This window comes from Littorina saxatilis, linkage group LG9 (assembly GCF_037325665.1).
Source record: "Littorina saxatilis isolate snail1 linkage group LG9, US_GU_Lsax_2.0, whole genome shotgun sequence".
Classification (NCBI taxonomy): domain Eukaryota; kingdom Metazoa; phylum Mollusca; class Gastropoda; order Littorinimorpha; family Littorinidae; genus Littorina; species Littorina saxatilis.
The window spans coordinates 40,069,586-40,097,029 of NC_090253.1; the positions used below are offsets into that span (position 1 = coordinate 40,069,586).

Sequence of the window (27,444 nt, forward strand, 5' to 3'; positions counted from 1 at the left end):
TGACATGCAAGGGAAGTTACCACCGCTCAAAGATGGAAGGCATCGAGAAGGCTGTGCCTTCGTTGCAGCTGACAAAGAAATTAATTACATACATTGACGACGTATTACGCTTGGAGGAGGACGAAGAGATCTGTACGCAATTAAAGCAGTTTTCTGCGGGAAAAGAGGGCTCATCGGTTCCATTCCACATCGTACGACGTGTGTTTAAAACACTGAAGGATGCAGGTAAACAACTACTAGGCCGGGGTCATGCCAATACGTCCCAGTACCATTGTGTCCCAGTACCATTGCGTCCCAAAAAAATGTCGTCTCATTGCGTCCCATTAAGCAATCCCATTGAGTCCCAATACCATTGGGTCCCAGTGCCATTGCGTCCCGTACCATTGCGTCCCAAAAAAATTGCGTGTCGATAGGTCCCAAGAAAATTGCATCTCGATACGTCCCATAAAGGAATCCCATTACGTCCCCGTACCATCACGTCCCAACACAATTGGGCAGTGTGTGTGTGTGTGTGTGTGGGTGGGTGGGTGGGTGGGTGTGTGGGTGGGTGTGTGTGTGTGTGTGGCATGGATATTGTACGACAGAGTAGGTCGGCGAAAGGATGAAAATGAACAGTGGATTTTATAAGTACGGAGTATCTTACCTTATATTATCCGAGTAATTTCAAGCTTCAAGATTGCATAAATTTACGTAGCAATAATGTTGAAGCCTGTATATGCACTTACTTGACACATTTATTTTTTTCTCTTTTCTATTGTTTTTTGTTAAAAAAAAAAATGTTGTTGTTGTTGATGTTGATGATGACGAGATGATGATAATGATGATGATTGTGGAGATGATGATCGTGGAGAAGAAAAGAAGAACAGCTAGTTGAAGGCCTTTATAATGTTCCTTTTTATATTTAGTCAAGTTTTGACTAAATATTTTAACATCGAGGGGGAATCGAAACGAGGGTCGTGGTGTATGTGCGTGTGTCTGTGTGTGTGTCTGTGTGTGTGTGTGTGTGTGTGTGTGTGTGTGTGTGTAGAGCGATTCAGACTAAACTACTGGACCGATATTTATGAAATTTGACATGAGAGTTCCTAGGTATGAAATCCCCGAACGTTTTTTTCATTTATTTGATAAATGTCTTTGATGACGTCATATCCGGCTTTTCGTGAAAGTTGAGGCGGCACTGTCACGCTCTCATTTTTCAACCAAATTGGTTGAAATTTTCGTCAAGTAATCTTCGACGAAGCCCGGACTTCGGTATTGCATTTCAGCTTGGTGGCTTAAAAATTAATTGATGACTTTGGTCATTAATAATCTGAAAATTGTAAAAAAATATAACAATTTATAAAACGATCTAAATTTACGTTTATCTTATTCTCCATCATTTGCTGATTCCAAAAACATATAAATATGTTATATTCGGATTAAAAACAAGCTCTGAAAATTAAATATATAAAAATTATTATCAAAATTAAATTGTCGAAATCAATTTAAAAACACTTTCATCTTATCCCTTGTCGGTTCCTGATTCCAAAAACATATAGATATGATATGTTTGGATTAAAAACACGCTCAGAAAGTTAAAACAAAGAGAGGTACCGAAAAGCGTGCTATCCGCTTCTTAGCGCAACTACTACCCCGCTCTTCTTGTCAATTTCACTGCCTTTGCCATGAGCGGTGGACTGACGATGCTACGAGTATACGGTCTTGCTGAAAAATGGCATTGCGTTCAGTTTCATTCTGTGAGTTCGACAGCTACTTGACTAAATATTGTATTTTCGCCTTACGCGACTTGGTTTTTTTTAGGCGTGTGTTACTTACAGTACCTGTTTATGTAAAGTAACATAACAGTTTCTCGCCCAATAATATTTAATTCAAGTGTCTTCGATTTATGAATCCAAAAGGAATTTTGATCGCAGGAGGGTTGCAGAGTAATATGTTAAATGTTAAACATGTACATACGAACCAGGATTTTACCAGAATATGCAGTTGTTGATTTTGAAAGATACGGTTGTGTTTGTTCAGTCATCAAACAGGAAGAAAAATGAAATGATTTGTTATTGAAACATCGTCCCATGTAGAACTAGTCTATGTCACTGATTGTGCATGTATGTATTATATTCTTGCGCGCGCGCGCGTGTGTGTGTTTGTGTGTGTGTGTGTGTGTGTGTGTGTGTGTGTGTGTGTGTGTGTGTGTGTGTGTGTGTGTGTGTGTGTGTGTTATGTACATATGTATGTAGGTGTCTGTGTCTACATTTGTGCGTGTATGGGTTTCGCTATCTGTGTGTCTCGGTGTCTATGTGCTGAAGGTTCGATGACTGGACAGTCAGTCTAGCTTTTCTCAGAAACGGGTTTAAACATCGTCTACTCAGTAAATAAGCCAACAGTCATGTCATGCTCGGTTACATACAGTGGAATACAAAGCGGTGTACCGTACTGTTTCGGTATTTTTCTTTGTGTCGAGCACCGCTAAAGCATATATTAATTTTACACTTCGGTTTAGGTTAGCGTGCTTCAGTTCATTTTAAAAGAAAGAACATGGTTACCTCAGAAAACATGTAAGGAAAGCAAGGAGCGCCTCAAAACAAACAAACTGACATGCAATATCCTTTACAGTTTCTGATTATATCGTGAAGGATTTTTTTTCTCCCATGAACAAACATTTATTTATTTATTTATTTATTTTTATTTTTTTTCCACTTCACCTCATCTCGACTAACCGGTACACATCTTTTTATTTTATTTTTATTTGTGAAATACTGCTATATACCGACACAATTTTTATTACAAATCGTGTTGAACGTGTTTTGTAATAAAAATTGTGTAATCCGAACACGATTTGCAATAAATTTATTACAAAACGCACTTTTATTACAAAACGTGTCGCTACACTGCTACAGTAACATCTCAGAAATTAAATTCACTAGTATTGGGACCTAATGGTACGGGGACGCAATGGCACGTAATTGTATTGGGACGTAATGGTACTGGGACGCAATGGTACTGGGACCCAATGGTATTGGGACGCAATGGTACTGGGACGCAATGGTACTGGGACGTAATGGTACTGGGACGTAATGGTACCGGGACGTAATGGTACTGGGACGTAATGGTATGTTCCCACTAGGCCTACCTGTATCATAAGTGACAAATACTGAATTAGCATTTAAAGTTCCAACAGTTTGGTTTCAAACAGGCATACTGCTACTAGATAAGTGAGAACCGGTAGTTTTCATGCTCGGGGGAGGGGATAATTAGGTTTACTCGTTTTTGTTCGCAGCCGATCAACGTAGCAGACTTCTTCTTCTTCTTCTTACTCTTAGTGATAGGTAGCCAACATCAGCATGGTGATGAATCTGCTACGCTTGGGTGATGGTGGTTCCGGTCTATTGCTTGGTCAGGGGTGAAGTTCAGGGGTGGGGGGGAGGTTGGGGGTAGGGGGGGGGGATGATGGGTCAGTGGAGAGTTGCCAGCCTGGCCTGAAAGGATGCCAGGGATGGCGCTGTGGCAGTTTCTACAGGCAGGCGGTTCCACTCTGGAATGGTGCGCGGGAAGAATGTTTTCTGCCTGTAGGCTGTCCTAGAGTGGGGGATTTCGTAGGATAGAGCGTGGATCTGCCTAGTCGTGCACAGACGACAAACTAGTTAAGAACACATGCTTGTTGCAAAATGTATGTGCTTCAGAACAACACACCAAACTTAATCATTACAATCATCGTGAAAGAACTTACTCTGATGTTTTTCAATTTTCCATTGGCTAACATTATTTTGTTTATAAATACTGTTAACTTTGTTGTACATGAACTTGTGGTGTACATTATATGTTTAGTTTGTATTTCAGAAAATGAGAAATGTTGAATCTAGACTAAGAAGAAATATGTCTGATGGAATAATAGTTTCTCTGTTGTTTTCAGGTCAAGATGTGTACTTGCATGAAATGATCAGTGGCAGTGAGCTTGTCCTGCCTGGAGTCACATTTCCACCAAGAGTAAATAAATTATGTTTTTGCATACAATAATGAAAGTGCCTGTCCGAAAATCCAGAATTCTCGATTTTGAAAATATTTTCCAGAATTTATTTGTGTGTGCGTGCATTTCCTTGTATATCAAGGCTTTGAACTGTGTTAAAGAAAACTAAAATGCCACCTAGGCCCCCACAGGGCATGCCCCTTTCCCCAGCGGCGATCCTTGCTGCCACCTTGACCTAGAGCTTTTTTCCCCCACTGATTTTCTATTTCCCCAAATTTTATTCCTGTGCATTGATTTAGATTGATAAGGCCCAAACATGTCCAATGGCAAGGCACACAAGAACAAAAATGTGTGTCAGTAGTTTGCTTACTTTATTTTAATTTTGTATTGACGTTTATCTTTTATTTACATAAGGCTTTTTATTGGCTTGAAATCACACAAGCTGTGTACTCGAGCTGTCGGTGAGGAGAAACTTTTTTTGTAGAGTCTGCAAAATCAAGTTTTGTCATTTAACAAATAAATAAAGTGACAGTGTCTCCAAGACTCAGAAATACTTTTTTTTTCTTGGCCTAAACAGGCAAGGTACTCAAATCTGATATATATATGGATGATTTCCTATAAATCAACACATCTCCTTTCTTTCTTTCTTTATTTGGTGTTTAACGTTGTTTTCAACCGCTCAAGGTTATATCGCGATGGAGGGAAGGGGGAGTGATGGGATAGAGCCACTTGTCAATTGTTTCTTGATTCACAAAAGCACTAATCAAAAATTTGCTCCAGGGGCTTGCAACGTAACACATCTCCTCACCACACCACAATTAGAACATTTGTACAGTGGAACCCCCCTTTTAAGACCTAAAAAAATCTGAGAAAACTAGGTCTTAAAAAGGAGGGAGTCTTGTAATGGAGGTACATTTACTGATGTTATAAACAGAAAATGTGAAAAATCAAGGTCTTAAAAAGGAGGAAGTCTTCGATTGGGGGGGTCTTATTTTGGGGGTTCCACTGTATTTGTATTTTCTCTCACTATCAAGGTCGCTGTTAAGGAGTACAGCTGTCTGTTTGTCTCTCTCAGTCTCTTCTACTGTCTCGGTCTCTTGTCAGATCTCTCTTTTCAGTGGAAGTAATACACTGTGTTGTGTTTTCAGGATCCAGAGCTGGAGGTGAGAATAAAGAAGCTGAAAGTAGCAGAGGAAGAGAGGGAGTACCGTCGGATGACAAAGAATGTGGATTTATCGGTAATAATAACGATTACAACAATGATGATTATGTTCACTAATAAATGGCCACAGTCCGGAGAGTTTGTTGCAATTTACAGTAAAATGTATCTTCATGAAAAAAATGAAAAAAGGTTAAAGAATTAAACTTGTATTAAGTTGAAACTCATACATTTGAAAGCAAACATGTGCTCATACACACACACAGACACACACTTCGTGGCTCTTTTGATTTGAGGAGTGAAGGATGAACAGGAACATGTTGTTAGAAGCCAAGGAAAAACATATCTATGTCTCTAATATGTTGAAATGTTTATGGATAACACTCACACTACCTGTGAAAGGAAGATTCTATTTTTTGCTGGATTCATGTAAAACGTGTTGTGACAACAAAGAATTGTGACTTGTTCTGTTTACTGTAAGCACTTTATGATTGTTTATTCTTTTTTTCCAGGTCAAGCATGAAATAACGTTTCAGGAAGATGGTAAGGGTTTTGAAGTGATGTTTATATGTGTGAGTAATCTTTGATGTTCGGGGAATGTGTGTGTGTGTGCTTGCATGTGTATGCTTGTGTGTGTGTGTATGCTTGTATTTGTCTGTGTGTGCTTGCCTGCGTGTGTAACTATGAACACAAACATAGTTAAATCCAGGTCGTAGCGGAGATATTCGACTAATGTTAAGATGTCATGTTAAATGACTTTACTATTTCTGTCCCCTTTGCAGTCAAGAGCCTCAATCGGCAAATCATTGGAGTCCTCAATTTTCTGGTGACAGTGGTTGCAGCCTTTGCCTTTGGCTACAAGGGGGTGGAAGTGGCTACCGGCCAAAAGATGTTTCCATTGGTAAGCACACAATCAACAGAGGAGCACAGATTAAGTTCCCACTTTTGTTAAGCCTGATATTCAGGGGGCGAAGTCGACTTTGTAAAGTCTACTTCACGAAGCTCCCTGCTCAAAGCTTTGTCACTGAATTTTCGTTTTGTGTGTGTGTTTGCGTGCGTGCGTGTGTTTTTCCTCTTTTTTTCCCTCCCCCCCCCTCCCCCCCCTTTATGAGTGTGTATTACTTTTAGTCTGTATGCCTGTGCCCTTGACATCATCCAACCACTTCTCTCCCCTTTCATTCATTTAGGTTCCTAGAGTTCCTTCCCCTTTTTGCGTGTTTCCCCTCCATTTTCTTTCAAACCCTGTTCGTTCCGTGTTGCGTCTGCTTTTTGTTGTCTTTTGTGTTCTTTTCCTGATGAAGCTTCCAGAAGCGAAAATTCGTAATCGTCTTGTGTCGTCTTTGTATTGGTGAGTACAGTAATCCTTTGTTTTTTAACTGAATTTTTGGTAAAACAAATTAGTGAATTCTTTGGGAAGTCACTGAATTTTTGGTAAAACAAATTAGTGAATTCTTTGGGAAGTCAACTTCAGGCTCAATTAAGGACAGTCTTTATTGATTCTGTTGTTAATGGGGCTGATGGGGTCTACTTTGACCACTACAACCCGGAATTGGTGCTTCTGCAGTGGATGCCCTTGCTGTGTGTATTGCTGTACTTTTCCTGTGCATAACGAGTTTCGCTCTCATCGGCAGCCCAGCCACTGTGTTTTGGCATGTTCAAGTTTGCTTCAGCTGGCAATGTATAGTAATAATCTATCAATCTTCCTGAAGCTACTTACAACTTTATCTTATGTTTTGCGCTACAGAAGTCACTCTGCTTGACCAGTTCCAACTGATTTACTGGGTAGTCATGAAAAACATGCTCTGCTACTTGAGATCAATAGATGATTTTCGGAAATAACTGTCAGGATTTGCAAGTGTTATGTAAGAGTTGCACCTTGCTAACAAAACTTTGAACAAACATGGTTGATCAGTTAAAATCATGATCTCAGTGAATAACTGACTCTGATGTGCATGTTTTGCAGTGTTCATGTTGTGTGTGTGTGTGCTTCCTATGCTCACCCCTACTGTCAGTATCACCCTCATGGTCATGACTCATATATTAGCTTTATTTCAGGTGTTTATCAGATAATTTGCATATATGATACATGACTTCACACACACATACACACACACAACACAAAACAACACAACACAACACAACACAAAACAACATAACACAACACAACACAAGACACAGTAAAACCTTCAATAATTCTTTTATTTTTCAGCAACTGACGACAGGACTCATCCTTGGCGGCATTGTGTTCTTCGCAGATCTGTACTTCTTGGTCAAGTTTAGCCCAGAGTGACACTGACTTATTGTGTGATGAATGCGTGAATAAGAAGGAGTTAGTGCAATGATGAAGCATTCTATTGTGTATGAGAGTAAAGGAGAAGCAATGGCCTGTAATATTTGACAGTATGTGGGGTAGTTGTGAAGGGAAGGAATTGTGGTGTTGGGAGGTGTGTGTTAAAAAGGTTGAATGAATGAACGGATGAAAAAAATAGTTTTGCCTGCGAGAAAAAGTGTGCTACCTGAGAGAGAGAGAGGGAGGAAGAGAAAGAGAGACCTTCGACATATTCTTGTGCATAAACATTGCCATGTACAGTTTAATTGTATACTGCCATGTCTGTTTAACAACAGGTGCAAGTAAAGTTGAATAGAAACAAACAAGATATTCTCTGTGTTTATGTCTATGTCTGTGTGTGTTCATCTGTGCATGTGTGTAGGATCTGCACTTAAATGGAAGGATATATCTGTCATGAGCGAACAGGCTTGTGACCAACCAGTGTGATGTTACTACAACCATAGACCAAATTGCCTGGACCGCCAACTCGTCACGTGACCCTTCGAGGTTACGACTCGACTTTCAGGGGCGCGTCGCGATACATGTCGAAGACAATTTTCCGTTTTAATGTATTCCTTTTAATGGACAATAAAGTGTTGTCATTGTTATTGTTGTGAAAAGTCTAGCCTATATAAGAGCTTTAGCACGGCACCATTGGATCATCTTGCTTGTAGATGACCAACTTGTGACCACGGTTTTAGGAGCGAAGGAAGATACAGTGGGACCCCATATTAAGATCCCCCAATTTAAGGCTCCCTCCCTTGTAAGACACTATTTTTGGCTCACGTAAGTGTAGCCTATGCGATCGTAACTTTGTCTGTCTGTGCGTGTGTTTGTTTGTGCGTGTGTATGTCTGTGGTAGAAACTTTAACATTTCGTCATTTGAAGACGTCACATTATGACGTAAGAGGGTTAGACGTCACGCGAAGGAATTACTGAAAGTCTCGGTCATTTTGGCTCATTATTTTGAGCGGGCCGAGACATGTCTTGGTGTCTCAAATCTTATTAGTCAGAAAGCGCATGCACGTAGTCTCGACCAGCGCGTGGTGTGCTTCTTTCTGAGTACTTTACGTCACAAATTGTACTTTACGTACTTGATGATGACGTAAGTTAATTGTATGTGTTCTATTTCGTTGACTGAGCACGGCCGGGACCAGTTGGCGTGAGCGCTGGGATTTCGAGTTTCATTCGACATGTCAATGCATCGCAGTATGAAATAATACAGGTAGGAGGTTAGTCGATATCGACCAAAGTCGATAAGTGCATTCTTCACTATGGTATTGAGTCTGATTTCGTCGTCCATCTTGAATCAAAAAGCACTCTTCTTACAAAAAAAACACAAACTTCGTTGCGAGCTACCGCGAAGCTTCGCATGTCAAAACTTGAGAAGCGATGTTGGGGTCAAAGTACCACGCCATAGCTGCGGGTTTTTGGTATTAAGACTTTGCGAAGCTTCGTGTAGTCGACTACGGGCTCAATTAAGGACAGGCTTAAGTAGGCTAGATCTAGATCTAGTGTCTCGCTTTCTTGCACAGTGTCACCTATGCTTACTGTGTGTGTGTATGTGTGACAGAGTGATTGAGTTTGTGTTACTGTTTGTCGATTTCTTACGTGAGCCTTGAAGGCTTCGCCTCTAGTTTTTAAATGTTTTGTTCATAATCTCTGTAAATTTACCCCAATTTTAAGACTCCCTCGATATTTCAGACCTGATTTTCTCAGAATGTTGGAGGTCTTAAAAGGGGGTTCCACTGTACTCACAAGAGGTCTTTCCTGCTTTCGTCAAATATCAAGCCACCCAGCCGTCCGTCCGTCCATTCTTCCAATCATTTATCAGTCAAGGATTCACTCACTCACTTTCAAACGCGTTCACTGGCGTTAAAGAAAGTACGAAAGATAGAGAGAAAAAGAACAGCAGACACGCAGATAGACACGTGAACGCATGGACATACAATGCTACGAAAACTCTTGTTTGTACATGTACCTTAAAATTAAGAAGTAAGAGCATCTTATCAAGCGGCGGTGACAAGGTACATTTGTTTGCGGAGACGTCAATTTACAAGCTGAATTGTGCGTAGAATGAACAAAACCGGCAGCTGAATTGTGCGTAGAATGAACAGAAAGAAAGGGAAAAAACGAAAAAAAGAAAAGAACAGAAAACAATAGAACAGAAGAGTCTAAACGAAAAAAAGGAGAGAAGAAAACTGACCCCCTCAAAATATACTACAGTGGTACCTGCGATATGAGGCCCCTCTGATAAGAGGACACCTCCATTGAAAGGACACCTTCTGTTGTCCCTGCGTCTCTTATCTCTACTAAAATACACCTGTCATGAGAGCTCCGATGTAGGGACATTTTGGGCTGGTCCAACGGGTGTCCTTTCATCACAGGTACTACTTAAAGCCAAGCAGGTCAACCTGTGAAGGGTTTGATAACATTGACTACACAACAGTCTTAAAGGCACAGTCCTTCTCCTGCAAGTGAAAACTGCCCCCCTCAAAGTATACTGCAGTGAGGGTGAAAACTGCCCCCCTCAAAGTATACTGCAGTGGGGGTGAAAACGTGCACCACCATCACAAATCTGTCCAGGGTTTTACATGCGAGAAAATCGTCTTTCTACTTGTCTCCGAAAACCTCCGAAAACCCCGAAAACCTAAAAAAAAACCTGAAAACCCCATCTAGACTAACTAAATCTATCTTCAAAGTGAAGTATTAGACATGCCTGTGGAACAGTAAGCCTGATTCATGCTACATGCACCCTTATATTTGTGTTGAGAGCCGGATTATCGACGAAATCGATGCAACAATTTCAATGCAAAGGAGGTAACTCTTGTTACTCGAAAGCACAAGTATTGATGACGTCATGTGAAAAGTTGAATAGATCCTTTCGGCATCTGAGCAGCTCTTGCGAGATATCCGCGAGACATGCCCTTTGTTACGCTTCAAAAGTCGCGAGAACTTCGATCTTTGGGCTCTTGCGAGATCGACAACCAACATGCTTTGAAATTTTTGAGAGCTTGGAATACTGATAGGGTCAGAAGCACATCAAACTAGAAGTATTTGATAGAATTGTGATAGGGCCTACTGTGTCCGAGTGGAATGATGCTATCCCATGTACGAGTCTGGACAGATAGATCTGTGTTGGTGCACATGACCGCTCACACCGCGACTTTACCTTTAAAGACACACTCCTTCCGGTGTTAACAGTTCGGCTCACCGTCTCAGACCTGGGGCCAGTTTCATAAGCCAGAAACACAGTCGACCAACTGCAGTTGTCCGAGAGAACCACAGTAATCCGACGTTATCGGGTTTCACGAACAAAATTTCAGTTGGCCGACTGCGGGTCGTCTCACCGGAAGTTGGCCAAACACGGTGATGCTCTCCCCCCAACACTGTGTTCGGCTTACTGCGGTAAACCGAAAATAAATGTAATTATCCGCACAGTCAATGGCAGAATGCTCACACTTGTTTGGATTGTGAGCCAAACCTTGTGATTGTTCTTCGAAATGTATCTATCATGACGCAGTAATCCAGGAGACAAGTCAGGGTTATGTCTTGAAGACGTCACATTATGGCGTAAGAGGGTTCGACGTCACGCGAAGGAATTACTGAAAGTCTCGGTCATTGTTATTTTGAGCGGGCCGAGACTTGTTTTTTCTTCGAAATCGGCCATTTCCACGTGCGAATGAGCAAACGGAAGTGGTAATGTTGCTAAATTTAGCCCTCGACTTGGCCATTCGGATTACTGTACAGTCGGTCGACTGCGGTTGTCCGCGGGTGACGGTGATTCGCTCATGAAACGCGCTTTTTGGTGACCCGGCGATCAACCACAGTCCATCGACTGGGCAGTCGATCGACTGTCAGTCGGTTCACTGCTATCTTGTGAAACTGGCCCCTGGCCAGGATTTTACATGGGATACAAGAATCCCTCCACTTGGTCACATACCAAAACACCACTGCTTGCTGTGATGAGTCAGATTTTTTCTTTCATAAATTAATTTGTTACAAAGTTAATTCATATAAATCAGTCCCACCTTGCACAGAGCAGCACCCAGGCTGTTAAATTTTGGTATGTATCCAAGTGAAGAGATTATAGCTACTTCACTACAATTCACTACTTTACTGTATTTATTCCATTGCTTGGAAATTCAGGTCGCTTCCTCACAGTGGAAAGCTAGCAGCAACAAGTCGCGCTACCCAGGTGTGTACGTGTTTAGGTGTAATCAGCCACCTGCAGAGATGTGGATGCAGATGTGGACTCAGAAAAATGGCTCCTGGATTATTTTCTTTGAGGAAATTATTTTTTGGCCCTAACTTTTTTCTCTTGAGGAGACAGTCACCTTGCCCATAAAATGGAAGATCCGAGGAGTCTTTCTCAAGCCTGATCGATTTCTGACAGCCAGCCAGTGAGACAGAGACGTGAAGACAGACAGACATGTGGATAGATATATATCTCAGGGCCTAGCATTGGAAAAAGTGAGTTCAGCTTACAAAGGCGCCCCCCCCCCAAAGAACATTGACTGATTGAGCAACTAAATTATGCCTTCACCAACAAGCAAAACACAGACAGAAAACAAGAAAACTGACAATCTTGTGTTATTTGGCCTGAAAGTGCCATTCCCACTTCCAGGAATACCTGGATTCTTTGTCACTGAATGGCTGACCACGTTCAACAATGTCGCTTCGAGACATTATTTCAAGTCTAGAGCCACAAAACACCGGCACAAAGCACTCGCGCGATGCCAGAGAAAGTGCGTGCTCAAGCAAACTGTCAAACCGATTGAGAATTGAACCGAACGGCGCACAAAATGAAAGCTGGGACTGTTTGGTGGGAATAACAGGTTATTGCATTTCGGCATAAGACAAGAGTTGACCTTCATTCTACTTTATTCATCATTCAGAAACAGCAGTGTTATAACACAAGAACACTCACATACAACACACACATACCTATACAAAACACACACATGGAAGCAATTGAACAAAACATTCCAGTTGTGATATCACAACTCTGTTACTCTCTTGCTCTGACAAAACAATTCCCATTCAGGATTTATGCATGTTCGCCAACATTTCCATAAAAGTTTCCAACATGTCTTCAGAAAATCACAAAGACATGAAGCTTTTTTTCCCCACAGTTATTCTTCTTCTTCTTCTTCAGCGTTCCAGAATTGTCTGGTTACCTGTGAGCTCGTTTGCCCATTTGGGTTCCCCACACTATACTCTGGGAGCATAGTCAGCTTCACTCCGATTTCGTTGGGTAGACATGCTGGGTATTTTTGTGTTTCCATAACCCACCGAACTCTGACATGGATTACAGGATCTTTTCCGTGCGCACTTGGTCTTGTGCTTGCGTGTACACACGAAGGGGGTTAAGTCACTAGCAGGTCTGCACATAAGTTGACCTGGGAGATCAGAAAAATCTCCACTCTTAACCCACCAGGCGGCAGCGACCAGGATTCGAACTCACGACCTCCTGATTAGGAGGCCGACGTCTTACCACCACGCCACTGCGCCCGTCCCCCACAGTTATAAAGTCTTGTTATAAATACAGATAACTTTTTTTTGAAGCACAACTCTTGGAAAAGACACTGACTCCTCTATCACAGTATCATATTAATCACAATTTCACCCCCCCCCCCCCACCCCCACTTATAATGCGTAACAGGCATTCTGAACAATGTGTGTTTTTAGCGCCTCAATCTAAGTTCTCTCAATCTCTGTTATTCATGGTACATGTATAGCACTACAGTCTTTGACACATCCATTCTGTTAAACCTCATATAAGCATGGCAGAGACTTCCTCATTACATCACTAAAAGTTGCACCTGACCTGTCTGTTTAATGTCATAACATCTGATCACAGAAGTCTTGCAAAAAAAATTAAAAAATTCAGTCTTTGCATGGGAACACCTTTTGGAAACTGCACTCCAACAAAATACGCTGGTTTTGAATATCGTTATTTGAAGATACAAATGCATTTCCTTCCTCCAAGGGTTTGTACATAAACTCTGCTTTTAGAAACTGTTTTTCTCCCATCTCCTTGTTCCAGCATCTCAGGGTTTATATCTTGAAAACAGTTCAAAGTCATGTTCCACACCCCCTTCCTTTCCCCCTTCCAGTAAATAATCTTTTCAGCATCCTGAGGCCTTTCAGGAAGACCTTCTTGAAGCCAGCTTTGGTCTCCAAAAGACAGATTTACTTGGAAGGAATTCTGATCTTCGGTGACTTGGGACTCTTCAGGAAGAAGAAGTTAGGGACACGTCTTTGATGAAGACGTCCATCCGATTGCACAAATCTGGTAGATGAAGAGCTTTGGTGAGGAGATTAGAAGAACTGGGATCGGGGGGGATCTACTTTTTGGGTATTTTGATTTGAAGTGACAAGAAGAAACGAGGGACGTTGGCTCTGATGAAGAAGTTGGTCTTGCCGCGCCAATCTGGTAGCTGAGAAACTTTGGCGTGAAGATTGAGAGGACTGCGGGGGTGGGGGTTTGGGCTGGTTAATGTGGGATCTACTTTGGGGGAATTTTGATTTGCAGACTTGAGGCTTTTCAAGAAGAAACGAGTGATGTTGGCTTTGATGAAGATGTTGGTCTTGCCGCGCCACTCTGGTAGCTGAGGAGCTTTGGCGTGGAGATTGGGAGAACTGTGGGGGTTTGGGTTGGTTAAGGGGGGATCTACTTTGGGGGAATTTTGATTTGCAGTGACTTGAGGCTTTTCAAGAAGAAACGAGGGACGTTGGCTTTGATAAAGATGTTGGTCTTGCCGCGCCACTCTGGCAGCAACAGCCCCTTGGCATGGAGGTGGAGGGGCACGTGCCGTACCTGTGCCTGACGGATCCCCAGCTTCTGCAGAGCTTCGGGAAACAGTTTCTGTAGGGAGAGAGAAGTGTACGGTTCTGCTGAATGTGCAAAAGATGTTATCAGAAAGAAAATCGCCTGAAAGCGGTGTATGGCTGCCTGAATGGCGGGGTAAAAATGGTCATACAGCTAAAAACCCACTTAAGCATGAGTTTGTTTGTTCGTTCATGGGCTGAAACTCCCATGGCTTTTACGTGTATGACCGTTTTTACCCCGCCATTTAGGCAACCATACGCCGCTTTCGGAGGAAGCATGCTGGGTATTTTCGTGTTTCTATAACCCACCGAACTCTGACATGGATCACAGGATCTTTTTCGTGCGCACTTGGTCTTGTGCTTGCGTGTACACACGGGGGTGTTCGGACACCGAGGAGAGTCTGCACACAAAGTTGACTCTAAGAAATAAATCTCTCGCCGAACGTGGGGACGAACTCACGTGGACAGCGGCCAACTGGATACAAATCCAGCGCGCTACCGACTGAGCTACATCCCCGCACCTTTAAGCATGAGTGAAAGTGGGAGTTTCAGCCCATGAACGAAGAAGAAGATCAGAAAGAAAAAAAGTTGTGAAATTAGGTGCATACAGTCAATCCCTTACACTGCAGGACAAAATGTGATTATTCTGGAGGTGAGTTTGTTTACTCAAATTTGATCAAATGTTCAAGGAAAACAAATTGATAGAAGTACTGAACAGACTACCTTTTTTCTTCTCTTTGCAATTTCAAATTTGGTTTTCTTCTCCCTCACAAAGTACAACAGCATTTCAACATTCAGAATGTTAAAGCCCCAGGTTGTCTCAAATGGTTTACAGAACGATTTAAATCTTCTCACGAAAAAAGCAGTTCTAACCTTATGGAACACAGTTGCAATAGCATTTAACAGCATTAAATGACACAGTTCGTTAAAATGGCTATTCAGCTTGCGTAAACCACACACCAGATTTCGTGGTTTATTTTACCCCTGAGCCATCGTGGACCCGTGTCACACACTTTCCTTTTTGTTTCACAATTTCGTCGTCAGTTTGTGATTTTAATGTGACTCGCTGTATCTGCAATGGCACGTTATTGTGTGCCTCCGAATCTAAAATGCAACAAACGACTGTGAGTCACACGAACTTATCGGCGGCGGTTGGCTTCAAAGAAGCAAGCGATATGCAGAAAATTTGTCTGCTTGTGGAAACACAACCTTGTGTGACCAGCTTCCAGGCTCCCTTTTTTCAAACTTTCAAAACTTCGAGTTGTACTGATCTTGTCTTGATGAAAAAAGAAATCTTTTATGATTTAAGAATGTTTGTGTTACAAGCTGTCAATTAATTATTTAGATTTTAAAAGTTAGTTCTAGTGCCAAAACGAGACGTCCGATTGTGGTACTAGACAATCCGGCTGGCCATGCAAAAATAAATTCTTTTAAAAATGCTGGCTCTTTACGGAGGGCACGTAGGATGTTCTCAAGCGGTGAGTGTTTAAACGAAATGGTGTTTGTTCTGTGTGTAAAAGCCTGGCAGTGTCTGTGACCAGAAACTGATGGTTTACATGAAGCTGAGTGTGCCTTTAACCTGCCTTTTGGCCACTCTGCACATTTCAAATAAGTAAAGAACAACAAAAAAGTTAAAATAACAACAAACAAACAAAACAAAAAAAATTGCTCCAACTCTGCAAGATCAGAAATACTCTGCTTTGCACATGTTTGTTTCCCCTTTTTCCCTGAAATACATTTGCGTAAGATGTCATTATCAAGTAAACATTTCACAGCATCAAAGTCTTTCTTACCTGTGGAGCCAAGCGGTCTGAATGCGAGTACTTGTGGTCACCCAGAACTGGAGCGTTGAGTGCTTGTGCCAAGTGCGCTCGAATCTGATGCTGCACGCCTGTCAGGGGACGGCATTCTACCAGAGCCATATTGTCTCGGTGTGCCAGGACGTGATACTCTGTCACCGCATCTTTGCTGCGGTCGTCACGGCGGCTGTATTTTTGCGTCCTGATTTGCCCTCGAGATGCATATTCCCTGGGTTTGACAGCCGTCTGGGGACAGATAATATGCATTTCAGCCATAGTTAGAATCCGAAAAAGTATAACTTGAACATGGTAAAGATATTTTCTGCGTATCTCCTAATAGTTAACCTAAGCTGACGTTTCATGAAATACTCAATTGAACAATGTTGAAACTGTTTTGGACCGAATAGGAGCAATTCAGGATTTTCTCAACACCTGAACAGATCTGTGTCATATAACAAGATTCCAAGGAAAGGAGCTCAACCTCAATGCACATTCTTCAAGTTAAAGAAGAAGGAAAAGCAGTCGGCAGAGATATGAAAAGTACAGAACCTCAACTACTAAAAGAACTAAATAAATACCTTGTAGATATCTCCAACTTTCTGTCTTGCCAAAGGGATGTCAACCACTCCTGAAAATTAATCAATTCACATGAAAAAGTAAGTCCAGAAATTGTACTCAATCAAATCATATGCAATAATTAGTCCAAAATTTGGTGTGTGTGAGCGTGTGTGTGTGTGATATGTGTGTGTGCGTGTTTGAGAGAGTGTGCACTGTAAACTGCTGAGAACTGTTAATAGGGTGGCACACTGGTAGGTAATCTTGATGTGCCTTTGACTCGCTGACTGGGTCAGATTTTAAGCGGGCGCATGCAGTGTTAGTAAACCAAAACCATGTACTAGGCAATCATGAGAGAACAATTAATGGAAAGAAAATAAAACCACGGAACCTTCTAACAGCTGTGGTAATCCTTTGGTGATGGTCCAGTACGTCTTTCCCACCTCCCTACGCCGGAACATCCCCAGTAGTTGCCACGCCACTTCAGCATTCCTGCACAGTCACACACAAAGTGTCAATTGATAATGTCTCCAAGGGAAAAGCAGTAATACTTCAAAGAGGGTTTAAAAGGTAAGGTTTATCCTAAGACAAACAGTAATTATTTCACAAAGTTGTACACACACATTATCCTTTTTGTTGTTGTGGATAGAACAAGACCATACACTGCCCCGTCGATTTCTTTTAAAAAGTGCTTGGACCTCCTAATGTACCCAATCCCATATCCTATACAGGCAAATCCGGATAAGACGAAATTGAAGGGACCGAATTGTTATTGTGTCCTATCCGAAATTTCGACTTGGTCATAGTACCGTGAACTACGAAAAAAATCAAAGAGACCGCTTGAGTACCAGTCAAACAACTTGTGATAATGCATGTTTCAGCTACTAGGTACTGCCCTGCCTTTGATCTGGCCGCACACACAGATTTCCACTCTGTTAAACTCGGTCACTGACCGGTCACTGACCCCCGTGCAGGAAGTGTTTCCTCTCTCAGATATGACAGGGGAACCACCTCTCATGGCAAAAACTGGGTCATTGACCCCTGGGAAGAAGGTCGTGTCTGTAAACAAGGCCACCCAGCTATCACAATGCCTTTGATCTGGCCGCACACACAGAGCACGAAGTGTTTCCTCTCTCAGATATGACAGGTTAATTTTCTTTTCCGTGACTCTGCCATGATTGTGGATGAACGCAAGACTAAACAAAGACTGAATGAGAGGCAACCCACAATTTGAATTCTTCTTCTTCCGTATAGTAACCACGTGGTTCACCCGTGAACACACACAAACACACACTGTGAGTACCACTCGCCTCTCCTTACTCCTCGCCACCTCCTAACTTCACTTCATACTTTATTGCGTGCCGACTGACCAGTCGGTGTGGCGTCCGTGTAGAGAAGAAGGGAATAAGGTTACACAATGCGCTAGTGTGAGACGCCAAGTTTCGTGTTTCGAGTTGCTGTAGTAAATATAGAGTAAACTTTGTCTTTGGGACTGACTTTCTGTTGTGTGCTATCCGTCTTTCGACTTACGTAAGAGAAATCCCATTTCGAGCTCAGGGTACTTTGTACACATAGATAAAGAGGGATAATTCCGGACCAGAATTTCTTTGTGTGCTAAGCGAATTTTTGACTTAACCGTTTGTGAGTTAGCTGGATTTGCCTGTAATCTTGCCTCACCGAAAGCATCCTCGGATGCACCTTTTGACCAAATTGAGTTCAGCCTAAAAAGAAAACAATTCCTCTGGCAAACAAGACACTTTACACTATAGACAGGACATAACATTCCACATACCAAGGGGACACTGCAGAATAAGAAAGCATACCAAGGGGACACTGCAGAATAAGAAAGCATACCAAAGGGACACTGCAGAATAAGAAAGCATACCAAGGGGACACTGCAGAATAAGAAAGCATACCAAGGGGACACTGCAGAATAAGAAAGCATACCAAGGGGACACTGCAGAATAAGAAAGCATAGCAAGGGGACACTGCAGAATAAGAAAGCATAGCAAGGGGACACTGCAGAATAAGAAAGCATAGCAAGGGGACACTGCAGAATAAGAAAGCATACCAAGGGGACACTGCAGAATAAGAAAGCATACCAAGGGGACACTGCAGAATAAGAAAGCATACCAAGGGGACACTGCAGAATAAGAAAGCATACCAAGGGGACACTGCAGAATAAGAAAGCATACCAAGGGGACACTGCAGAATAAGAAAGCATACCAAAGGGACACTGCAGAATAAGAAACTAGAAAACTGACGGGCGCAGTGGCGTAGTGGGAAGACATCTGCCTCCTAATCGGAAGGTCGTGATGAATTCGAATTCTGGCCACAACCGCCTGGTGGGTTAAGGGTGGAGATTTTTCTGATCTCCCAGGTCAACGTACGTGCAGACCTGCTAGTGGCTTATCCCCCTTCTTGTGTACACGCAAACACAAGACCAAATGCGCATGGAAAAGATCCAGTTATCCATGTCAGAGTTCTGTGGGTTATAGAAACACAAAAATACCCAGCATGCTTCCCCTGAAAGCGGCGTATGGCTGTCTGAATGGCGGGGTAAAAACGGTCATATACGTAAAAACCCACTCGTGCAAAAATATAACTGAACATGGGAGTTTCAGCCAATGAACGAAGAAGAAGAAGTTAAAAAGCACACTCACTTTGCCAGCAGCATGACACCTGTGGTCTCCTTGTCCAGACGATGCACCAGATGAAGACTGTTTAGCTGCTTCTGTCCGCTGTCAAAACGCTCACTTAACGGCTTTAACACCTGGCCCACACTGACTCGCACACCTGGTCCACCTGAAAGTGACACAGGTATGGGTTGGAAAACTTGCTTTTGAGCAACACTCTTGACAAATAAGCTAGCTTACAAGACGATACAGTCAAACCTGGGTATAACAGCCACCAGCGGATGGCTAAATCGTCTGCCAGGGGCGAGTAAAAAATCCGCTGGGCTTGTAGAAACCGCCTGGCAACTCGCCCGGCTGGCCAGTGAACATTCTGGTCTAATGCAACACTTTTGGTTGTAATATCAAGTTTCAAAGCCATATAATGATATAAACACTGCAGTAACTGTGGTATGTACCGAGCAAGCAAAATTTCTGGCGGTCGCCCAGTTGGCAAGTTAAAATTGTGATATTTGGCCATCCCTGGCCACCAAAAGGATCAACCAAAATTGGTTGTCAGACAGTTGGTCACTATGGAAAGGTGAATTATGAGGCAAACTCATTGTCAGGGTTCATTATGTGGTCACAATGGGCAGGTGGTTGTTATTGAGAGGAGGTTGCAAAGGAATGTTTGATTGTACATGTACATGCAAAATCTGCACCGGCACGGTTGGCCTAGTGGTAAGGCGTCCGCCCCGTGATCGGGAGGTCGTGGGTTCGAACCCCGGCCGGGTCATACCTAAGACTTTAAAATTGGCAATCTAGTGGCTGCTCCGCCTGGCGTCTGGCATTATGGGGTTAGTGCTAGGACTGGTTGGTCCGGTGTCAGAATAATGTGACTAGGTGAGACATGAAGCCTGTGCTGCGACTGTCTTGTGTGTGGCGCACGTTATATGTCAAAGCAGCACCGCCCTGATATGGCCCTTCGTGGTCGGCTGGGCGTTAAGCAAACAAAAACAAAAAAATGCAAAATCTGCAAAAAACACCCTGTCTTGCTAGGTAATTAGCTGTGAGGAAAACATATCATTAAAACTTGTGTGAGAATTTGAAGATCAATTTCTGGCTATCTGACTGTATCACTTTCTTCTTTGATGACAATTTTATCAAAAGCCTAACCCCAGGAAAAAAGATGATCAGATGAGCCAAACGACCAAGTTGCTCCTTGTCAGACAGACTGAATCTCAAACGGCAAAACAAAAATACACAAAAGCAGAAACAGTTTCAAAACATGATCAATACTAATTCCGGACTTGTACATTACGCAAAACAAACATTTACAATCCTTCATCATTCTGTTTGTGGCGCTTACCATGAGAAGGAAGTCCATATGGTTTGTGAATGGCAATGAAGTCATCTGGAAAAAAAAGAGAGAGAAGAAACTGAGTTTCATTACTTCCATTTGTAACATTAATTTTTCATTTGCAAGAGCTGCCAAGGCAGCAAAATATAAAACTTCCACTGAAAGAAAGTGAATTATATTGCTTCAGAGGTATATACACATAGCTCTTAAAATCTTGGCAAATTTTTTTTCCAGACAAAAGACCTCAGCGTTGCATGTCAAAACTACATCCAACAGTCGACCAGCCAGGGGTCAGAACAATTTGTCAAATCAGAAAAGTACCAGTATGCGTCAGTGACCCAAGACTCTGGCACGTCTGAGAACAACACTGCTGACACAGCATCCAAAAATCTGTCATGCTATCAGTGTCACCTTCTTATGAGTGATCAGTATTGTGTGGCGCTGATTCAGGGTTAGGTACCACCCCGTGCACCATGATCTAACTTAACGAACATAACAGTGTATCACATTATACCACATGTTCTGTCCTTGCCACCCTTTCAGTGAAGTTCCCAGGCCTCGTTCTTCGGTCATTTACAGATACCTTTTTTTTATCTGGTGCATTGTTCTGACCACAGGTTGGTTGAATGTTTGATAATTTTTTTGTCAGAACATTTTTTTGCCGCCAAGACATTTTGCCTGATAAATATTTTGAATCAAGGTCCAACCGACCAATTGTTTTCTGTGTCTGTGAACAACACTGCCCTTTTACTAACCAATTCTTCAACACACTACAAACACCAAACAAATGGGCACACACACACTCATTTTCAATATCCTTGCATCCTGTACCATTTTCAAAGATGATGCTGTCAGCCAGAAGCTGCGCCACCTCTACAGCAGGCATGCGATGAATGTCTGGCACTCGTTCCCTCATCTCCACCAATCTCTTCTTGTCTTTCGGCAGCGTCTCTGATTCTTGATCTGTACCAAAATACATCACGTAAACATCTGTAAGTGTAACGGAGTGTCAAACTCTAGGTACCTTTGGCGTGACATACTAGATGAGGAGGGGGGGGGGGGGGGGGGCTTAACGCCTTCACAGAAAGCTTATCTATTAGGGACATGTACATGGTGATATGCTACTTTATTGCTAGAGAGCTGGTAAAAGTGAGGACAAAGAGAGGATGACAGGAAGGGGTAGGAGTGATGATGATAAAAGTTTATTAAAAAGATTCAGTTTGTCCTGTTGTTTTGAAGAATGCCACTTGTAATCACACAATAAATTTATTTTGGAAGAATGTGTTTGATTCTTACTTGGAACTTTATGACAGCGTTCCAGTGAAAGAAGGGGCAGAGATCTTGATGGAACCCCTGTTTTTTAATAACAAATTTCAGATTGATAATAAGGTTGTGTATTTTGAAGATTGGATAGAGAAAGATGTATTTTTTGTAAAAAAATCGTGTAAAGGACACAGGCAAATTTTTATCCTTGGGAGATTTTCAAACAAAATTCAATATATCCTGGTTCCGTTTCTTGATTTTTGTGGACTCGTCAGTGCGGTCAAGCAAAAATTAAGAAAACACAACATTCAATTAGAAGACAACAATGGTTTTAAATTGCACAAAACATTTGACATTGTAACTAGATCTCCAAAGGGGGCCAAAGTGTTTTATGATGTAATGTTGGGTGAACACACACTTCCCAATGCTTGCAAAAGCTGGGAACGGATCATTGGCACAGAGGTTGAATGGCCAAACATTTTCATGACCACAAAGAAAATCAAGGAAACAAAACTACGCTGGTTTCAGATGAAAATTAATTATAGAGTGCTTGTTACCAATAGTATTTTGAAAAGCATGGGTGCGACTGCTAGTGATGAGTGTAATTTTTGTAAACGAAAGAGACACAATATTTCATTATCTCTGGGAATGCGAGTGCGTGCAGACTTTTGTAAACGAAAGAGAGACACAATATTTCATTATCTCTGGGAATGCGAGTGCGTGCAGACTTTTTGGAATGCATTTATTAATTGCCTAAGGGAGAAATGTGCAAATTGTACCCGACTTGCTTTGAACCCTACTCTTGTACTGTTTGGCAATGACAATAAGACAAAAGTCGATTAAGGTTTTTCATACATATTATTAATTGCCAAGTTTTTTGTTTATAAGTGTAGACTTGCTAAAGTCCAATCAACTCTCAACATGTACTTCAGAGAACTTGCATACATATATATGTACACAAAATAGACAAACAAGTACATCAGATTACAATGAGTTATGACAAATACATTCATAAGTGGGCTGCGTACACAGAGCTGATACAAGAATAACTGCACACACTTTCCTGCTTTTATATTAAAAAAACCACTTTATTTTCTGCCATTATATACATAAGGTGTTTTTGTTAATGTCATAATATTCTGAATTGCCCTTCCATACTGTGAACCTACCAGTACATGCATGTAACCTTTTCTGAAGAAAAAAAAATTGTGAAGAAAAAAAAAGATTCAGTTTTTGTTCTATGCTTTTGTCTTTTTGTGGGTTCGAGCCCACTGTCTCCATCAAGCGCTGGGGATAGTTTACCTTTGGCCCCAAAGACAGTCAACTCAAATTTAGGCCAAAAAAAAATAGGTGTGGTTAAGGTAACATAGCCAAAAAAAATAGGGTAGGAAGGTAGGCAATCACTTTTTTTTTTTAACTTTTTTTTCTAATGTGTACAAATTAAACCTACTTGACAGGGAAATAAGTTGTGCGACTCGAGCGCTTTCGCTTTCATTGCGTTTTCTGCACTCGGTTTTTTTTTTTGTTTTTTTTTACAAATGTAATAAAAAGTTATAGGGTCGGCCCCTAAAAATAGGGTAGGTCAGGTTACCGTAACCACACCTATTTTCTTTTTATAGGCCTTATAGAAGGGGCGAGTTCTGGAAAAATTGATTGCCTACCAGTACCACATTATATTATTATATGATGTTTCATGATCTGAAACTAGTCAAAGCATGTTCCCCATGTAATACAATTTAACTGGATGTTCTTTCAATCTTTGTCTTTACACTAGTCCCATTTTCACTACCATCAGTTTTTTGTAATGTCATGCATACATGTACTGTATAAAATGATATTCTTCTCTGAGTCTGAGACAGATGTTGAGTACTTTATTACTTTCCTTTTAAGTAAAGCATATCATTCTCTGAGACTGCTGTTGAGTACGCAGAAAGACGTCATCTTTGTGCAGGTATGTATGTGAGTTGTTCTTCAGTACTGGTGACAGAAAGGGGGAAAAGTGGTCAAAATTCAAATCTCTAGTTTTGTTTTTGAAATATTGCTTTTCATAAAGCAGAAATACTGTAGTATCTGTTGTACATAAGAAAAAAATCACTGGTTCACACGGTTCCTACATAATCTAACTTTTAAAGCTGGTTCTTGTGTGTCTGTGTGTATGTTTGTATGATGACGATAGGACCCGAAACGGCTGCACGGACTGAGACAGGAATTGCAGAAAATGTTCTTTGCCACTCGAGTCGTGTCATAAGGTACTTTTGGAATAGCAAATTTGAAAGGATTCTTCAAAAAACGGCTGAAAACATTATATACCCTGTGAGCTATCGAGGATCCTCACCGTCTGGGCTGTCGAAACATGTAATGGTCTTGTAATGTAAAAGGCGTTTTCAAATGCGGTTAACGGGGAGATACACTTGAAGCACATTTAGCGAAGTTATGTTGCCAAATCATCAAAGATCAACATTTCACTACACGGATCGATGCACACAGTCGAAATAGATGTGACTTTCACACGACCGAAGACTACTTACTAGCTAGCAGACGACAAGATCTAAATATTTAGATCAGTGAGAGCAATCCGTTGAAGAACAGTTACTCCGCTTATTCGTCTTCAGTTAAGCTTATTTCCCCTGCCATAAGTTTCTTTGCAGATCTGCAGTCGCGTAGTGAAATGAACTAGTGTCATCGGAAGATTCTTCTCAGTCAACGATCAAAGCACAGTAAGTTCTATGCTGACAAAAGTCACTTTCGGACAACACGACGATTGACTTAATCTATGAGCCCAAATGTAACAATACCGACAAGAATGTACGCATTTGACATTAAATGAAACATTCATAGACAGTTTTCAACTCACCAGATCTGCCAAAGAGCCGTCATTCGTGAAAAAAACGATGATTTTAATCAGACAGGTATCGGAAACAAGCCTTGGTCACCTGCGTTATTCCTTCCAAGGCGACGTGACGGCGCCACATTTGTTTGTTTATGGCTGTTTATCGCGAAACAACACAGTTGAAATTTGTGTGTAAAATACCACAAATGTGTGGTGAATCAGTTCGTCATCTGCGTTTCGATGGTAATTCAGTCAGATTGGAGTTACTTTGAATCGAAGGCGAGGGTAACCTGCGTTATTTGTGTGACGGCGTGAACAAATTTGATTGCAATATTTTATACAGAAAATAAATTTCAATGATTCTGGCTCAGACTTGTAGATCTGTTATGCAGTGTTTTGGTAGTGTATCTGCTTTTCTGCTATGAAGCTCATTTGGAGTGATACGCTGATCGAAGTGGGGTACCCTATGTGGGACATCAGCCGTATGCAGATTACGCCTCAGAACACTCTCGCATTTCACAAAGACAACAATAATTTGCAACATTTCAAGAACTGCATCAGTTTTATTAGATACTATTTCAACAAAAACAGCACAAACACGACTATTATCAACAACACAGAACGGGAGGTAAGTCTTCAAAGACGCACCAAGTGTGCGTTCCCATTTTTGGACGCCATTTTTGCTAGCATTTTCACAGTAAATCTGAATATTTCCATATCTATTGAATGATTTTGGTATTTTCTTTGATTGTGCCGATTCTCCTATCTCTCTGGCATGTACTGGGTGCTTTGTGACCAGTTTCTGCCCTAGACTGTATTGAAAAAATGCGTCCGTGTGAGCTGACCCCCACTTGTGACCAGTAGCAAAGAACAACTCATGTATACATGTACATCACTACTGTATACACCATGACATTGAAAGGATTCTGATGATGAATGACAATAAGAGAGAGAGAGAGAGAGAGAGAGAGAGAGAGAGAGAGAGAGAGAGAGAGAGAGAGAGAGAGAGAGAGAGAGAGAGAGAGAGAGAGAGGGAGAGAGAGAGAGAGAGAGAGAGAAAGAGAGAGAGAGAGAGAGAAAGAGAGAGAGATTACCAGTCTTTAGGTTCAAACGAAGATTTCTGCGCATTTTCATGGCAACATCATAGGCACTGTCATCTTCCTCACTAACTTTTCTGGTGTTCTTGGTATCCTGAGCCAAAGTTGCAGAAGGTTTTTGTTCCTTAATCTGCTTGGATCGTTTTGTGCTTGTGGACTGTTCTTCCCTGGCATACCCCCTATCAGTCTGCCGAATTGAAACACTTCTTTCTGACGCACTGATATGTTCTGCAGCTGGCACGGCGTCTGGTTCACTGGTCTGTGCATATGAACTGTTGTGAAAAGCTGTTGGTTCTGTCACACCATCCATTGCCTTTTGTCTCTTCCAGTTTGATTCTGATTGTTCATACCCCTCCAGTGCTACCTGAGGGCTACCAGCTACACCATATTGGTTTACTGTGTTGTCAAAAGATGGAGGATTGCTGTGTTCTGGAACATGACTTTCACCGAAGTACTGTGCATCAATAAAGTTGACATCATCAACATCTGCTTGGTTAGCATCTCTTTCATTTGTGGAAACAGAACGTCTCCCATCTTTGTGCTTGCAGTCTTCTTTAAAAGTTTGTGCTGCGCTGTCAAAGTATTGCGCATCAATGAAATTCAAATCACTGTCAAGAGAGGCTTTTTCTTTTCCTGAAGAGGTTTCGTGCATGTTGTTGTATGTTGGCACTTCTGACTTTTGAGAAAAACGTTCTTGTGGTTGGGCGCGGTATGGGAAGTACTGCTCATCAATGAAAGAATCATCAGCTGGTTGGTTGTGTTTTGAAATTACATTTGTGCTTGTCACTGATGTGAAGTTGGACGAGTCACTGACGTAGGGGAATTGTCCTTCAGCCAAAAAATGACTCGGTGTATCTTCATTTATTGTGTTAGTACCGTTACTGTTAGATACACTGATATCGGTAACTCTGTGACTGGCGGCTCCTAAAGCTGATCTTGAAATTGTAGAGTCTGTTTTTTCTGAGAATGTTTGAAAACTACCATCGTGGTTTGAGAGGTGAGGATGCTGTTGCTGGTCACGTGCAGGAGTCTGACCGTCATTCTGATTGTGGGGAACATCAAGCACTGACCCAAAGTACTGCTCGTCAAAGTAGCTTGTTGCATGTTGATTGGGTGCTGTCTGACCAACATCGACAGTACTGTTACTATTGTCGTTAGCTGCTGACTTGCTCTCTTGCTTTGCCTTTCTGTGTCTCTTTGATCTTTGACTGGCTTCTGATTTCGGTTCCTCAGATTCTCCATAGATTCCTGAGGGCGGGGCTGCATCGCTTTTGGAAACTGCTTGCAAAAACTTTTCTGGATCAAGATCGCCCAGATAGGACTTTCTAGCATCATTATCGAGTCGCACTTGTCCAAAGTGCGCCTGAACAACAATTTCTTTGCCCCTCTGCTTTCTCTGCAAGGATCGCAACAATGTGTGGACTTCAGCTTCTCTTCTTTTCTCGTCTGCTACGGTCGGCGACCACTCAGTTTCATTTCCACTGCGCTGGTCTTCAGCTATGCCGAAAAAATCTTCTTGTTTGTTTTGTGAACTATGTTTATGCACTACAGTGAACACTCGCAAAGCCTGACATCCATTCTGACCAAGGATAAAGTTGTTATAAATCGCAATCCGTCTAGAACACGCACTCCTCAAGGGCGCCGCCAT

General features: G+C 41.8%; 2 protein-coding genes across 2 annotated transcripts; one reads left to right on the forward strand and one right to left on the reverse strand.

Moving 5' to 3' along the window:
* The first annotated feature begins 8 nt into the window (after nt 1-8).
* On the forward strand, nt 9-7,772 carry LOC138976062 (transmembrane protein 199-like). The gene is made up of 6 exons (XM_070348872.1): nt 9-225; nt 3,905-3,978; nt 5,107-5,196; nt 5,630-5,660; nt 5,900-6,018; nt 7,327-7,772. Exons 1-6 carry the CDS (start codon nt 33-35, stop codon nt 7,405-7,407), a joined length of 588 nt encoding a protein of 195 aa, XP_070204973.1. The 5' UTR covers nt 9-32; the 3' UTR covers nt 7,408-7,772.
* A 4,540-nt stretch (nt 7,773-12,312) lies between these two features.
* On the reverse strand, nt 12,313-27,444 carry LOC138977200 (uncharacterized). Its single transcript, XM_070350105.1, has 8 exons — nt 25,794-27,444; nt 21,438-21,569; nt 20,616-20,660; nt 19,298-19,439; nt 17,026-17,126; nt 16,658-16,707; nt 16,074-16,325; nt 12,313-14,317 (listed from the first exon to the last, which is right to left on the reverse strand). Exons 1-8 carry the CDS (start codon nt 27,442-27,444, stop codon nt 14,123-14,125), a joined length of 2,568 nt encoding a protein of 855 aa, XP_070206206.1. The 3' UTR covers nt 12,313-14,122.